Genomic DNA, 14,825 nt, shown 5'->3' on the forward strand with positions numbered 1-14,825 from the left:
AATCCCAAACAAAAAAGATCATCATAAGAAGTGCAAAAGGTTTTCAAAAAAGAAAAAAATTAATCCGTCCGCGAGTTGGCAATTCCCAGCACCAAGATATCCGTAGCTCCAACTTTAGTCAACTCGTCCATCACCGTCGCGATCTTCTTCTTCTCGACCATCGAGCTCACGGCCACCCAGCCATCTTCTTCGAGAGCTGTAACCGTGGGTGCGCGCTTGCCCGGTGTGATGCTGCTTGCGGTTGAGAGGCTGGCGCGGGGGATGTTGTATTGGCAAAGGACGAATTTTTGGGCGGCTATTTGGGGGAAAGTAGTCAGTATGTATAATTCTCTTTCACAGGGGGTAGATTAGGTATGGAGATTGTAGGGGGACGTACTGATAACACCGCGGATACGGGAGGTGATCAAGTCAACGAGCGGGTTTGTAGTGGTTCGGTTCTTGACGAGGATGGCAGTACTCTCGACGACGGTGTCGATGGCCTTTAACCCGGCGGCGCGCATTGTCTCTCCGGATTCTATTCCACCTGGTTAGTTTCCCAAACCCTAGAGAAGAATGGGCAGAGAAAAAGACTCACCAACAAGGTCGACAATCCCATCAGCAACTCCGAGAGCACATGCAGCCTCTACACTTCCACCAACGTACTTAATGTTCGTCTTCTTCTCCGCAGTCCCGTGTTCCTTCTCAAGCCCAGCAAAGAACTGCTGGCTCAGGGCTGTAAAGCTCGTCACCACATTCTTGCCAATCAGATCCTTAGTAGTCTGGGCATTTCCCTTCTCCGGAACCTGGACCTGGAGCTTGCACCCGCCAAACCCTAGATCCAGAATCTCTTGCACGCTTGATGGCTCGCCTTCAGGGAGGCCGAGCTGCGCATCATGCTCAGCAACCTGGTCGCGCCCTGTGATACCGAGATCGACGCGGCCCTCGCCAATGAAGGTGGGAATGTCTGCGGCGGGGAGGAAGATAAGTGCGATAGGCAGGTTCTTGACCAGAGCGAGGTCGAGACGGTTTTCGCGGCGGAATTGGATATCGCAACCGGAGAGGAGGTCAAGAGTTGCTTGTTGAAGACGGCCCTCTGTATGGTGTTTTGGTTAGTTTGGGCTGAGATAGCTCTTTTGGAGGGGCAATCTTTTTTAAGAGGGGCGGATTGGAATGACTCAGGGCGCATGGATGCGGGTGCAGGATGGGACGGGGAACTTGCTCTTGGGGACTGCGAAGAGAAGTCTTCCTTCTAGGCTTTTAAACCCGTTAGTATATACAGCAAGACGCAGAATTTCAGGTTGCCAGAGCAATTGACTCACTGGTTGACGAGGTCCATTCTTAACGGTGACTGGACTGAGCGCGGGGTAGATTTTTTGCGAAATTTGGAATGAGAAAACGTCGGTGAGTAGAGCCGCGAAGAGTTGCGGAAGGGTTCAATTGGGCGATTGATATATTATATAGCCCTGGTTTCAAAGCGAGACAGCGCGAGTCAATTGAGGAAGTGAAGAGCTGAAAAGAATCAGGATACACCGAGACTGATGAATTACTCAAGCCGGCGGCGGGGCCGGATGCTGCTGCCTGAGGCACAGACAGGTTCCACTGCCGCCCGACGACTTTGAATCAACTTAAGGTACTGCTCCGTACTATATCCAGGATATCAAATGTCATATTGAACGAGTTACCTAGCTTTCAACAGAACCCGCTCCCAAAAACTCAAAGATACGGTCGAACCCTTCAGGCTCCTTAATCCAATGTCCCTCCCCCTCTGCACCCGTAAACTCCATCCACTCAACTTGCTGCATGACCTCTCGCAAAATTCGAAATGACTGCTGGCCCAGTTCGACAGGTACCCAGGCATCGTCTGTTCCATGGCCCAACAAAACCGGTGTCGAAAAAACGGGCGAGACGCTGTCCCCAGCACTCACTGCCTGTGTAGCCTCAGAGATACCAATTGTAGTAAGAAAGAGATCAGATACCAGGCGCTGCATCTGCGGAAGAGCACGTTGCGTATTCGTTGCCTCCGACTGGTGAATCAAATTTTCTGCCTTGTTGGCAAATGGTAACCAGCCACAAAATCCTAATACTCCACCAAGTGGCTGCTTGATTGTATCTCTGGCGCAGAAAACCGTCCACAGCGCAGTTGCCATCCCTTGGCTGATGCCTCCTAGATAAACACGGCTTGTTTTCCCATCAAGGAGACGTATCTCGCTTTCAAGAATGGCGAGTATATGAGCAACAGACTCTCTCAGCCCTTCTACTTGTAGATCCTGTCGTTCGTCGATGTTGCTCAGGGAGTATGCATCGAACCAAGCAGGCATTTCTTCTTGAAATGCGGTGGTCCATCGGTCTCGCGAGGACGGGAATACCCAACGCCAGTTCAGCAGACAATCAGCCAGATTTTTGTTTTTGGAGGTCATGGAAGAAAAGAAATCCTCAGCAAATTCGGGGCCATCGCTCCCGCGGCCGTGAAGTAGAATAGCAGTGTGAGTGTGGGTGCCCTGGTGAGCATGAATATGGGGGACGGGGAATTCCATCTTCTAGAGGGATGGCTTAGCCAGTATTTCCCTGGTGTTCCAAGTCGCAGGGTTGTGTTGTTGCTTTCAAGAAGCATATGCAAGTCGTGGAAAATTAAATACCTAGAAGGTCCTCCTCGGCGCTTACGGGACAGACTATTATTTGACAGCTACTTCCTGAATCACCAGCGTCACTGCTGGCCAAATAACAGCTCCCAACCCTATGTAAACATGAATTCTTACACCACAATATTAGTAGTTACAGTTCCTGCATGCTGCTGACAAGCTTCTCTATCGTCCCCTCATCGGCCGATCCCATCATATCTCCAACCGCTCCAACAAGTCCTGCAAGTCGACGGCGACGGATTTTCTCCTCCAACTCTGCACTCTTCTGCTTGGCCATCTCTAGGAGCGACGATGGCAGACTCGCCAATCGCGCAACATTCAAACCGTAGCTGCGATGCGCAACACCCTCTCCAATTTCGTAGAGAAAGGTGATATCTTCGTCCGCTCCAGTACCCGACTCACTGAATCGCATATGCACGTTCCGCAGCTCGTTCTCACTGAACGAGTGCACCATGGCCGAGAGATGCTGGTAATGCGTGATGAAGAGGGTAAGGCTCTGAATAGACCGCACCATGTAGTCGAGAACGGCCTGCGCAATTGCGACTCCGTCGTGAGTGGAAGTACCTCGTCCTAATTCGTCCAGAATCACCAGGGATCGCGGCGTCGCCTGCTTCAAGATGTCTGCTGTCTCGGAAAGTTCAACCATGAATGTAGACTCGCCTGCTAGCATATTGTCGAATGCACCCATCCGAGTAAACACCGCATCGAGCATCCCAAGTTTTGCCGACTGCGCGGGAACATATGAGCCGATCTGTCCCATGATGGCAATCAGCGCTACTTGGCGCACGTAGCTGGACTTCCCGCCCATGTTAGGCCCCGTTACCAAGAGCGCGCGCGTTTTGTCGCTGTCCAAGTCGATATCGTTAGGTACATAACTATCCAGCAAGAGTTGTTCCACCATCGGATGCCGCCCTTGCTCAACATGGATGCACGTATCGTCTGTATATTCAGGCTTTACGTAGCCCGGCTGGCTGGCTATCGTGGCTAAGGAAACCAGACTATCTAGAGTTGCCAGGGACTGCACACAGTCTCGGAGAGCCTGGTAATTGGCTGCTATATCTCCTTGGAGGGCTAGGAATGCTTTGTCGCACGCTGCAGCAAGGGCCTCCCTATGCTGGTCTCTCTGTCGAATCAGCTTGATCACTTCCGGTGTGTGGAATCTTGACACCTTCTTTGTGCCGCTGATTTTCACCCATGATGCTGGCACTCGCTTAATGGCTGGCGAGTTGTTCTCAACTTCAACCAAATAGTCAATACCCGCAACCGAGGCGTAAGTGACTGTTTTCTTTCCCAGAGCTTCTCCAGCTACGGGTCGATGCTCCTGAAGCTCATGCTCAACGGCTCCGATTCCAAGCTTGTGCTCGCTGATCTCCTCGGTCTCTTCCTCCTCGCGGAAAAACGCATACTTGTCGTCACTCTTAGCTGCATGCATGTTGATCTTGTTCAAAAAGGACACAACATCTTGTAAAATTGTCGGCAGAGACACAATGGCCTGGCTGACGGCGGGAGACGTGAACCCTGTATCCACTGGTGACTTGATATCAGCGAACTCTTGCGCTACCATTTGCATTGTCTGCAGAATGGTGAGGAGTTCCGGTCGAGAGCACTATCTCTGTTAGAGCAAGTCATAACACAAGGCACTTTTTATACATACCTTCCCGTAGTACACTCGGATCAAGCCCTTCTCCAAGTCGTGTTTGATCTTTCCGAGTAAACCCTTGACCCGCTCAACCAAAACAGTGTTTTCCGGATTCAACAACTCTTCCACAGCGTTGACTCGATCCTCAAGCTGATGTTTATCCAGTAACGGCCGCCCCACCCATTTTCGAAGCAAACGTTGCCCGAACCGAGTTTGTGTCCGATCCAACGTCCAGAATAGACTACCCTTGGAAGAATGATCTGTCTGGTTCTGGTAGATCTCAAGGCTTGTCAGGGTGTTCCCATTGAGGAGCATGTGAGAGCGCGAAGAGAAATGCTGAAAGTACTTTGTTAATTGCAAAACGTGCTCCAAGCCATACTCGGTCATGTGTGTGATCATAGATGATAAACAGATCGTAACTTGGTCCGGCAAGGCGAGCACTTTCTGGAGAAGGTCACTGGCGACTTCATCATCCGCGGCATCTGCAGATTTCATTTTCCCGGCGTAAAAGCTCGAAACATGGTTATGTGATTCAGCCGCCGCAGTTTTCTCCTTCGGCGCCCTTTCAACCCGGACTTCGTCACCAAAAACATTCATCTTGCTCCCGGAAATATGCTGCACGAGCTTCTCCGTTGCTTTTGATAGCTTGCCGACAATTAAAAGCTCGCACGGCGCAATATGGAGCAGTCGCGTTTCTATCTCGCTTCGCATGAAGCCGTCATCGAATTCATCGTAAACGATATCGCCCGTAGTCGGCTGAACAGCGACAATACCCACGTGTACTTTCTCATCATTCCCCCAACCCCGAGCATTCGTCTCCGTTATGCAAAGAATATAGCCGGTGGCCGAAGCACCAGACATTCCAACCGTAGATCCTTCAAGGCCCTCGATATCATCAATGTAGGTACTTTTGGTGTAAACGTTCGTCAATTTACGAACAAATGGGGCGTTTCGGTTATCTCCAGCTGCTTTCAGAGCAGCAGTCTCCAATTGCCTAACCACACCCACTTTATGTCCGGCGGTGACGAGGCGCTTTACATGGACATGTAGTCGCTGCACGGGTATACTTGCAGAGGCAAAACGGTCGAGGTGGGCTTCTGACGGATCTAAATGATATTAATACCCCAAGCCGAACCATCAACGCATAAGGAAATGCGGACTTACGTTCGTCATATCGAAACTTTCCAGGAATGCAAACAATGCTAAGCTCCTTCGCAGCAACCCTAGCATCTTCACCGAAAAACCGAAACTTGTACCCAACTTCGACAAGCAATATCGTGTCCATGTGCTTCTTTTTGATCTCGATTACCTGCTTCTCCATCGGCGTGAGTTTACCTCCGCCTCTCTTCCCGGCTGCCTTCCCCTTCGGTGGAGGTTGCGCCGCCTCTTCATCTTCCTCGCCTTCGCCAGCCTCCTCAATATTCGTCGTTTCGCTGACACTGTTGCGACCAATTCCAACAAGGCAATCCGGCCCACCAAGTCTCCGAACGAACTTCTGATGTAGTTTCTCCCTCTCTTTCTGCCGCGCTTTCGCCTCCCCGTTGTCTAATTCACTCACCCCATCGACCGCCGTATCGACCACAGGAGAACTAGTAAATTTCGAAAGTTCGGTCCGCTGGCTACTCACAGGCTGCGGAGCCTGCTCCGCATGGGACGCCGGCTTCGCCTTTGGGCTTTGCTTGCGGTTTTCTTGCTGTGATCCATTTGGCTTCGCCCGTTTCGGAGCCGGGGCCACTATCTCCTCCTCATCATCTTCCTCTACCGGATGTTCCGCATTTTCAGGCTCTTCCGGGTTGTTGATCGGGGCGCTGGGTGAGCGGTTGGCTTCATTCGGAGGGGACTGCTGTGAACCCAGGGGTTTCTTCGTGAAGAAGCTCGAGATCGTGGGCTGCTTCCGCTTTAGGCTGGGAGAGGATGACGCAGACGATTGGGACGATGGTAAAGGCATGTTTTGTCTTTCTCGGGCGTATTTCGTGGGTGAGAAGGGTCCGATGGGAATAGCAAGTCAACCCGAAATCGTCCTTAGCAGGCTTTCATTCAGGGACTCCAGGGTCTGTGCACGTTCCGGTTATAGAAATGCAGTCATTGCAGGAGTGAATCAAGCTAATTGTACAACCAAATTGTATGGGGAACAACGTTCATACCTGGGCTTGATAGCAGCCTTTCTCCATTTGGAGCTTGACGCGTGGGGCACCGTAGCGCGTTCGCGCCCGCGTTGAAATAAGATTACCTAATCTGGTATAGATAATCTATTTATCAGGTGATCCGCCCACCCATAGTGATCTGTCTACATGGTTACAGGTCACCCGGGGTCTCAAAGTCAAATTCAGTCGGTTTATCAATATTATCTCTAGCTAGTTAGTAGTAAAGCTTTATTAAATAGGATAAGCTTTAATAAAAATAATTATTAATTAGAGTTCTAATATAATAATCTTATAAAATACTCTAGTAAATATAATATTTAATAATTATAAGATTTAATAATAATACAGCGCTATCTTTAATTAATAAGAATAATCTAGACGGACAGCCATTCCCCTTGACATACAGCATGGCAGGGAGCACGCAAAGGGATGAGGACCGTCGCTATGTTGCCTGCGAAGGGGGCTCTCGCCACGACTTTGTTATCGTCGATCGGGAGGGAAATACGCATGATCACTACGACACATGGGCTCGGCAATGTATTGAGGAGTCAAACGTCCTCTCCGACATCACTGGTGATGATCCAGGGGAAACTGGCTCAGCTGTGACGAGTTCCCCTTCAACAGTGTGGAGCAAGGGGGCCAAGACTCGACTCTTACCAGGATGTGTGTACCCGGTTACCAGCAGTATATCCAAGGGAATATAAATCAGCTCCCGAGACGGGTGGTGCAAGAAGTCTTATGGATCGATTCAAAAGGAAACACAAAGACGGCCTCCAAGTCATGGACGCTGGACTGGCTTGGTTACAGCGCCTTAGGGCGCCAGGGAGACCCGGACAAGGATTCGGCGTGGAACTGGGCTGAGAACAACAAGAAGAGCTTTACCTTTCATCTGTTCAACTCGGAGTCGGATACTACAGTGACAGGCTCGCGGTACGAGGTCTTCAATCACAACCTCGTTGCGAAGTCCGGCTTCGAGAGCGATATGGGCAATGTGGTTGCAGCCATGAACTTTTTCAACAACCCTAAGTACAGATACGACAGCTTCAATGCCTGGTGTCGGAACGATAAAAATGGACGAAGGAATCACCCTCTGTGGGGAGAGAAATACCCTAATTTTGTTCGGATCAAGGGGTGAGTTTCTTCTGAGGCCTTGTTCTTAACAGCTTCTAACACTTGAATAGATGCAAGGTCGAATTTGACAATGGAGCTGCCAGTGCGAAGATCAAGAGAGGTGAACAACCGACTATGGAGGAAATGTTTAACATCACACGTACGTCAACAGAAGGCAAGATACTATGACATAGCTAACAGCGTCTAGGTATCGAGATGGTCAATGATGCGCCTGAGATCGAAGTCCCAGTACCAGATGGTGCACTTAATATTGAGGAAGGGTATTAATTAACTCATTTCAATAGGGCAAAGCGATTAGAAAGTAGATAGTACCCAGAATATCAATCCCATCCACTCCCACCACCCCCATGGTCCATATACTTCTCCGTGTCCTCCTCAGGGTTCTGCGTATTCTCTGTCAATTGCTGCCCATCATTCCAATTCCCATAACTCGCTGAAACCCAGTCCGCCCCGTCCCTGATCCGGAAAGGAAGAACCTGCCCCTTGTGATTGATCGCGAGATGCAGCACCCACCCCTCTTCACACGCCTCGCGATCCGCAACAAGCACAAGGAGCATCTGCCAGCCCTCAACTTCCTCAGCAGAAACGAGGTCATGAAAATTCTCAATTTGATTCCCCCCGATCTGGTCAGGACAGTGCATCAGCGCGGCCAGAACATACGAGGGAATACATCCCGGTCTGGGAATCGCGACCCCGTCGGAAAACTCGACATCGCTGCTCTGAGTAGAAAGAAAGGAAGACCACGATAGCTCCTCCTTCTGATCAAAAATAAAGAATTCATCCATCATAAGTCCCATCTCGCCGTATTCGGACGAAATGACCTCAACCAAATGCGCATAATCCTCATCCGATTTCTCCTGGCTCGCTGGATCACTAGCGTCCCCGTACCATGTCCGGATAAAGAGCGTGCGCTCGATCTGCCCGTTGTGGGCGCGTTCTTTGGGACTTAGGAGGTCTTTAGGGACGTTGCTGGGGATTTCTCCTGGTGGAGGAATTGAGCCAAGATATTCCTGTGCATCCATTATTATCTAGCTGTTTATTTGGGATAGGGAAAGGGGGAATGGAAGAGTACTCTTCGTCCGTATTTGCCTAGTTTAATCCACTCTTCGACGAGCTGTTTCTTTTGTTGTATGGTGGAGAGGGGGGAGGCCTGGTTCCATTTTGCCTGCATATTCGCGTTATTAGTATCAGTAGCACATTAGTATTACCTTGCTTGGTGAGGTTTTTAAAAGAGGGAACGAACCATGACATAAAGGTCGAAAGGGAGGAAGCCAAATTCGGGGAGGTCGAGGCCGTTGAGGTCGACTTCTGATGCCATTGTCTGGGGTGTTCAGTGGTTGCAGTAGTAACCAATAAATAATAGACAATGGTCTTAAATGGCAGGGAGAGGGGTATTTATAGTTAGTTCCAATGGAGTCTTGAAATCCTGGGCTAACTCTAGCCTTGTCTGGAGTTATACCAGACATGATATTATAGGGTCACTCTGGTCTAGTATATCTGACAGACAGTCAAGTCAAAGCTTTTATATAATGTTAGATTAGAAGCTTTTCTTTATTTCCGTCCATTTTCACCACTCCAGTCCCTTCACCTCGAAGGCAATTTCCTACTATATCTTCCGGTCTTTCCTTGGTTGACAATTATACTAGTGCGCAACGAACCTGGCTGACAGGGACACGACAGGGAGACGAGATGAGATACCGAAACGATCAAAGAAATGGGATGCCTGAGCGGGGCAGCAACAGAGATGTCCAAACCTCTTGAGAGACGCTGACAGACATCTCGAGGATGCAGCCTGACCGGTGATAGCGGATTTTGCGACGGGCTTACGGCTACCAGACATATAAAGCAGCACACCCCCGAAGATGCCGACAAGGCCGTCCTCAGCATCAAGAGTGGTCTCAACCCCGAAACGCACAAACTCGACGCCTCGCCCGAGAACGCCCGGCGGATACTGGACGCCTGCATCGCGCAGCTCAAGGGCCGCAAGAAGATCGACATGTTCGAGTTCTGGCGTCATCGACAAGGAGTACGTCCAGACCGGCAAGATCGGAGGGATTGTCCTGTCTGAGGTGCGCGCCGAAACCATCCACGAGGCTGTCAAGTATACCAAGATTATGGGTGTCGAAGTGGAGCTTTCCATATTCACGCCTGATATCTTGGATAATGGCGTCGCAGCCGCCTGCGCCTAATATGGGATCCTGATTATTGCATACTCGCCCATCAGCCGTGGTATACTGACGGGCTAACTGAAACAATACTCAGATATATCTAAGGACTCAATACTGCTGAAGTTTAGTCTCCCGCGGTTCTAGTAGGAGAACTTTGAGAAGAACTTGCAACTTATAGGCAAGGTTAAGGAGTTTACGGCCAGGAAGGACTGTACCTCTGCGTAACTAGTAATTAATTAGACCCTCGCGCTGTCGCGGAGACTGAAGATGATGATTGTCCCAATTCCTGGGTCGTCGACGGCAGACCGCGTGCTGGAGAACAGTAAGATTGTGGACGTGTCCGAAGAGGATCTCGACCAGATTGATGCTATTCTGAAGACCTTTACGCCGGCTGGTGCACGTTACCCCCCAATTGTCCAGACCAATACCTAGTTTCAGCAGCAATGTCAAAGTCGGAAAAGGCAATGACTTATCAAGGCAATTCTTTCAAATAACCCAACACCTTTACCCTTGTTCTGTAAATGCAATAAAGGAGCTGTTGGAAACAGTATCATATAATTCCAACTATAAGCAGCATTTTATACAATCCAATCCCAGGAAAACTTCCAAAATCAAGACTCACGCTGGGTAAACTCAGTCTGAACCCTAATCCCCTGTAGCAGTACATCATTCCTATTGCCATTCCCTCTACTCAGCCATGATGTCCTTTCAGGTATTGCTAGCGTAATATAAAAGTAAACAATAGCTTTGATTTTTTTTTTTCTGCCGTATACGTCTAACTTTAGTGAAAACGTGCAATTAATTATAACACATTCAGGAACTGTCAGACAGTCTGACTAGTGTCCATGAAGTATAACAGCGATAGCGACATATATAACGGGTCATGGCGTAATCCCATATCGGAGGAATGATAATTGGAAACGATGCTCAGTCAAGCAAGGGTCCAAGATCAACACTTTGCTCCGCAGCACTATACTTTGATGTCTAGGAAATGCAATAGAACAACCGCCTCAATTTTCAAGACACCCCTAACACGCCGCCAGACAACGACGGGACATATTAGGAGCCCCCGTCCAGATACAGCCGGTCGAAGTCCTCATCTTCAACATCGGAAATCGTAGCATCCGGGGAACTGACTCGTGTGGCAGAGGGGCCCTTCAACTTGTTCTCGGGTTCGGCCGCGTATATTGGGTTTTCCTCTGTGGCTATCCTCATGAGCGAGCTAGCTAATGGGTTGAAGGAATATCCCATTGGACTCTCCTGACACTCAAATGGACTATATCCAGAGTATTGTACGTCTTCAAAGAGGTACTGCGGTGACAGCACTCTATCGGACCGCTTAATCGCAGGCGATTGCCAACCAACTAGAGGATCAACTCGGCTGTAGACGTTCAGCATTGGCTCAATGTTCTCTTTGTCCATAACTGTGCGGGGTCCTTTCTCAAGAAGTCTCGGTGAATGGGCTGCAAGCTGTGGCGAGTGAGAATCGTTATGGATTGCAATGTCTCGTCGCAACAAGAATGGCTGCGAAGGCGCTGTCACGCCGGGAAGAAATCTACCCTGGTTCTCCGCCTTAAAATCTTGTGGAACAGACATGTCACGGAATATAGCGAACTTGGTATGCTGTTGAAAGTCATGGTCGCCAAGTGCCATGGCCAGTTCATCCATGTCGTCCCCGACAGGCATCTGGCCACCAAGGCAACCCGCTGCTTGGACCATAGGTCGTTGGGGAGTGTATAGATCGTGCTGGTACACGCCTCGCACGGAACCATCGCGGTCTTGCTTGATAGTCTTCCGAGCCCTTTTCCCTTGGGGCCCGAGTTGAGCGTTCGGGTCCACCTGCGAAAGTACTCGCTTGGAGCGAGTGGCTCGCTTCTTCGGAATCGGTGTCTCCCCTTTCAGAGGACTGCTGTCTTCAACGTTGCCCGAGATCACGCGCTGCTTCCGCAGGATACCAGTCGGAGAGAAGACCAGTTCCGTGGGTTCCACGCCCATTGATGTTTTCTCCATCAACTTCAGGATGCTCTCATCCTTTTTCTGGTTGCGTTTCCGTTTCATCTGCTCGGTGGCAGAGTCGAAAATATCCATTCCCGGCCACAGGACCCCTTTGAGTCTTGCGATCTCGTCCGCTCTCTCTTTATCCATTTCATTGTCGTTTTGGTACTCGAAGCTATCGTTGTCGTCAACGAAAGGATCGTAGATGAAGGGTGTGCTCAAAGGCTGCGTCTTTCGGTCTCCCTTTGGCCTGAAAGCGTTGGGCCAGCATGGCACAGCGAGAGTAAAGGAAGGTCCCTCGTCTCCAGAGTCGCCCTCGTCATCTCTCTCCCGTTTATGAGATACTCGTGTCACAGCCTGGTCCTGCGGCGATGCCGTATGTGCTCGCGTATACCCTACGCAGAGACGAACAGGTTAGTTAACTGTGGGGTGGCGGGGGCAGCTTAGTAGTGACATTTACCAGTATTGGTGCTTGAGTTTATAAAAGGGTCCGAAAGACGGGGGTCAATGTAGTCTGGAAAGGCGTTGTGCGGGTTGCAAGCCTGCAGAGGCGTGGCTTTGTACCCATCGATCCTTTCCGTATGTCCAACGTTGTCTGGCACGGTATACTTCCCTTGTGACTTCTTCCTGCGTGAGTCCTTGGATGACATACGATCCGACAGGAGCTTTGCCAGATTGTTGGCTTTGTACCACTGGTTGTAGTCATCGAGTAAAGACTCGGCTTGTTGCTCTTGGTGGCTGCGTACTTGAAGCTTGAAGTAGTGAGAGAGATGGGCCTTCGAGGCGACATGCGTTAGCAAGTGTGATACATCGCTGAACTTGGGACGTTTAGGGCAGATATTGCACAACAATGCTGTTGAATCCATTGTTGGCAGGGGCCCCGTGAGGTCGAAGCCGGCGACCAAAAGCTAAGGAAGCGACAAGCGGAAGGTTGTGGCTTTCATAAGAGGGTAACAAAGCACGAGACAAGAAACCAATACAGAAAGACTAATCCTGGAGATAGAGGCACCATCGACTTTCCTAGAATGAGAGAACTTGTCGGAAAGTGATGAAACTGAGGAAAGCCATCAACTGAGTGGGCACTTGCCTGAAGGTGCACGAGTGCCATTACCATCACGGGAGAAAGGGGAGTCAAAACATTGAGAAGTTAGAGGCAATTTTTAGTGACGCTTTAAGCAGGCGCAACCATCAGAGGACAACCCGTACCTGCCTCAACAACCACTGCAACAATACACCCGGAAGGATGAGCTTCTATGGTCTCCGAGCTAGCCAGGCATGTACGAAAAAATAAGGTACATACAACTGCAACAATGTTCAGATTCAATGGCGCCATTGCCAGTACTGCACTGTAAACATATATGAAATGGAAGTATGAGCTGGCAAAATCAGCTATTCTGAAGTCCTACCACACAACCAGTCAGCCAAGGAGATTCCGCCTGGTTGGTGGGCTATAAGTACCGTATCCATGGACTATATAATATCCTTCTCGGTGTCAATCGCTACAGTACTAGCAATCCAGTTGCAAAGACCGTGCTTATTTGTGTAAGGATTTGAAATAGTAAATTGATATTGCTATATATGATTGTGCCACTGCGTCTTAACAGCTGATTAACAAGCCATTGTAGAGGGGTGAAGCGGAAATAAGTCGCAATGCCTGGCATCCAATCTTCTCCCCCATTGTATCCCACAAGCCATGGACAAAAGGAAAATGGGTTATTAGATTGGGGGAGGTGATGATGACGACGATGAACTACGAACAAAAAGTCCCACCTGGTGGACACATGAGGATATCATACTACGAAGACAAAACCTTCTTTGTGATTGCTTTCGGCATACAACTGGGAAGGCGGTTAATTATCGCAGTTGAAGGACAGGCGGGGTTGGTATAGACTCACTAGACAGGATCTACTTCAGCAATGCCTTCAAACCCCAGGAGACTCAAGCCAGCAACGGCAAAGACCGTATGAAAGACGTCAACAGCATTTCCGGGTCGGTCGGCGAAACCACCAGCCTCCGGATCCTGGGGAAGGTTAGCCAAATGTGTTTGAGTTGGATAATCGGGTTAACCAACCTGACAGCGTAGGATAAAAGCAGCAAGCTTGTCGCCATCGATCCAGTTGAGCTTGCCAATCATAGCTAGACTCGCTCCTACCCACCAACTATAACAGGCGTCCTCGAGTTTCTCCGGCCGCCCATTCAATCCCCCATGGTCGAGCTGTCGTTCGCTAAGCCAGGTACCTAAACGGTCCTTATCGACTAGATCCAACCGCCCTGCGATAGCCAGTGCCCCTACACAGGTAAAGACCTGGCCAGAGTGCGATTCTGCCCCTGGGGATACACCGTATCCTCCATCCAGGTTCTCACATTTCTGGACATGCGAAACAGCCTTGTCGACGTCCACCAAATCTAGGAGACCTAGGAGGGATAAGGCGTTGAGCGCTCCATAGAGAAATCTCGTATCGAACTCCCCCCATTCGTCGCCCATGAAAGAGCCAGTTTCCTTGTCCTGGAGACTCGCAATGACTGGGGAAAAAACACTTAGCTTGACGTCCTCACCCTAGGCCACTCAGTGGATAAGGGTTGTATATCGTACAGGAACCGACTTTCTGCTTGCCGCCCAACCCGCGCTTTTCCAACTCATCAACAGCGTCCAACATTACTAGGAGCTGCACAGCAGAGACCGTATACAGCAAATGTGCATCATGGCCTGGTGCGGCACCAAAGCCACCATTATCTTGCTGGCATGAGAGGACGAAGTCGACGGAATTATCACGGGGTAAGCCTTCGGGGCACCCAAGAAGATGCAAAGCCGTCATGCCCCAGTAAACTCCGTTAAGCCGCAGGTGCTCCGTGAGCCAGTATTCCAGCTCATCTTTCCGCTACGAACACCTGTCAACCGTCTCCTCGCACAGAGAAGTGGCACGGTAGGAATAAGGACGACGCACGCTATCCAGTTTCTTGATGTAGTCAATATGTTTCTCGGGGTATAGTTTCTGATCGGAGATCGTCCCAGCGGCCCTGCCGGGTCCAGAAACTAAGGACATTATGGGCGTAAATATTATGGATGAGGTTAGTAGCTGGACAAATGAATCTCTTCAGGTGCCCAAAATCATCGAAACAGGCAAAGAAT

The 14,825-nt window shown here is 49.9% G+C and overlaps 9 protein-coding genes across 9 annotated transcripts; 3 read left to right on the forward strand and 6 right to left on the reverse strand.

Annotated features, from left to right (window-relative positions):
* Positions 1–59: 59 nt before the first annotated feature.
* Positions 60–1,315, reverse strand: HIS1 (ATP phosphoribosyltransferase; the record flags this gene model as incomplete). The annotated part of the gene is made up of 5 exons (XM_041703814.1): positions 60–295; positions 377–514; positions 575–1,072; positions 1,199–1,233; positions 1,299–1,315. 5 exons carry the CDS (start codon positions 1,313–1,315, stop codon positions 60–62), a joined length of 924 nt encoding a protein of 307 aa, XP_041556462.1.
* A 346-nt stretch (positions 1,316–1,661) lies between these two features.
* APUU_40713A (alpha/beta hydrolase) lies at positions 1,662–2,513 on the reverse strand (the record flags this gene model as incomplete). Its single annotated transcript, XM_041703815.1, has 1 exon — positions 1,662–2,513. One exon carries the CDS (start codon positions 2,511–2,513, stop codon positions 1,662–1,664), a length of 852 nt encoding a protein of 283 aa, XP_041556463.1.
* Positions 2,514–2,751: 238 nt separating this feature from the next.
* msh3 (mismatch repair protein MSH3) lies at positions 2,752–6,205 on the reverse strand (the record flags this gene model as incomplete). Its single annotated transcript, XM_041703816.1, has 3 exons — positions 2,752–4,224; positions 4,273–5,363; positions 5,422–6,205. 3 exons carry the CDS (start codon positions 6,203–6,205, stop codon positions 2,752–2,754), a joined length of 3,348 nt encoding a protein of 1,115 aa, XP_041556464.1.
* An 857-nt stretch (positions 6,206–7,062) lies between these two features.
* Positions 7,063–7,799, forward strand: APUU_40715S (uncharacterized protein; the record flags this gene model as incomplete). Its single annotated transcript, XM_041703817.1, has 3 exons — positions 7,063–7,532; positions 7,583–7,671; positions 7,720–7,799. The coding sequence occupies 3 exons, from the start codon at positions 7,063–7,065 to the stop codon at positions 7,797–7,799; spliced, it is 639 nt and encodes a 212-aa protein (XP_041556465.1).
* Positions 7,800–7,852: 53 nt separating this feature from the next.
* Positions 7,853–8,850, reverse strand: APUU_40716A (uncharacterized protein; the record flags this gene model as incomplete). The annotated part of the gene is made up of 3 exons (XM_041703820.1): positions 7,853–8,542; positions 8,605–8,697; positions 8,776–8,850. 3 exons carry the CDS (start codon positions 8,848–8,850, stop codon positions 7,853–7,855), a joined length of 858 nt encoding a protein of 285 aa, XP_041556466.1.
* A 544-nt stretch (positions 8,851–9,394) lies between these two features.
* Positions 9,395–9,721, forward strand: PLR1_4 (pyridoxine 4-dehydrogenase; the record flags this gene model as incomplete). Its single annotated transcript, XM_041703821.1, has 1 exon — positions 9,395–9,721. The coding sequence occupies one exon, from the start codon at positions 9,395–9,397 to the stop codon at positions 9,719–9,721; it is 327 nt and encodes a 108-aa protein (XP_041556467.1).
* Positions 9,722–9,967: 246 nt separating this feature from the next.
* On the forward strand, positions 9,968–10,132 carry PLR1_5 (pyridoxine 4-dehydrogenase; the record flags this gene model as incomplete). The annotated part of the gene is made up of 1 exon (XM_041703822.1): positions 9,968–10,132. The coding sequence occupies one exon, from the start codon at positions 9,968–9,970 to the stop codon at positions 10,130–10,132; it is 165 nt and encodes a 54-aa protein (XP_041556468.1).
* Positions 10,133–10,759: 627 nt separating this feature from the next.
* APUU_40719A (uncharacterized protein) lies at positions 10,760–12,561 on the reverse strand (the record flags this gene model as incomplete). The annotated part of the gene is made up of 2 exons (XM_041703823.1): positions 10,760–12,090; positions 12,156–12,561. 2 exons carry the CDS (start codon positions 12,559–12,561, stop codon positions 10,760–10,762), a joined length of 1,737 nt encoding a protein of 578 aa, XP_041556469.1.
* Positions 12,562–13,490: 929 nt separating this feature from the next.
* On the reverse strand, positions 13,491–14,739 carry APUU_40720A (Rab geranylgeranyltransferase subunit beta BET2; the record flags this gene model as incomplete). The annotated part of the gene is made up of 5 exons (XM_041703824.1): positions 13,491–13,533; positions 13,591–13,715; positions 13,767–14,218; positions 14,289–14,574; positions 14,641–14,739. The coding sequence occupies 5 exons, from the start codon at positions 14,737–14,739 to the stop codon at positions 13,491–13,493; spliced, it is 1,005 nt and encodes a 334-aa protein (XP_041556470.1).
* Between the last annotated feature and the right edge of the window lie 86 nt (positions 14,740–14,825).

Source organism: Aspergillus puulaauensis, chromosome 4 (assembly GCF_016861865.1).
Source record: "Aspergillus puulaauensis MK2 DNA, chromosome 4, nearly complete sequence".
Classification (NCBI taxonomy): domain Eukaryota; kingdom Fungi; phylum Ascomycota; class Eurotiomycetes; order Eurotiales; family Aspergillaceae; genus Aspergillus; species Aspergillus puulaauensis.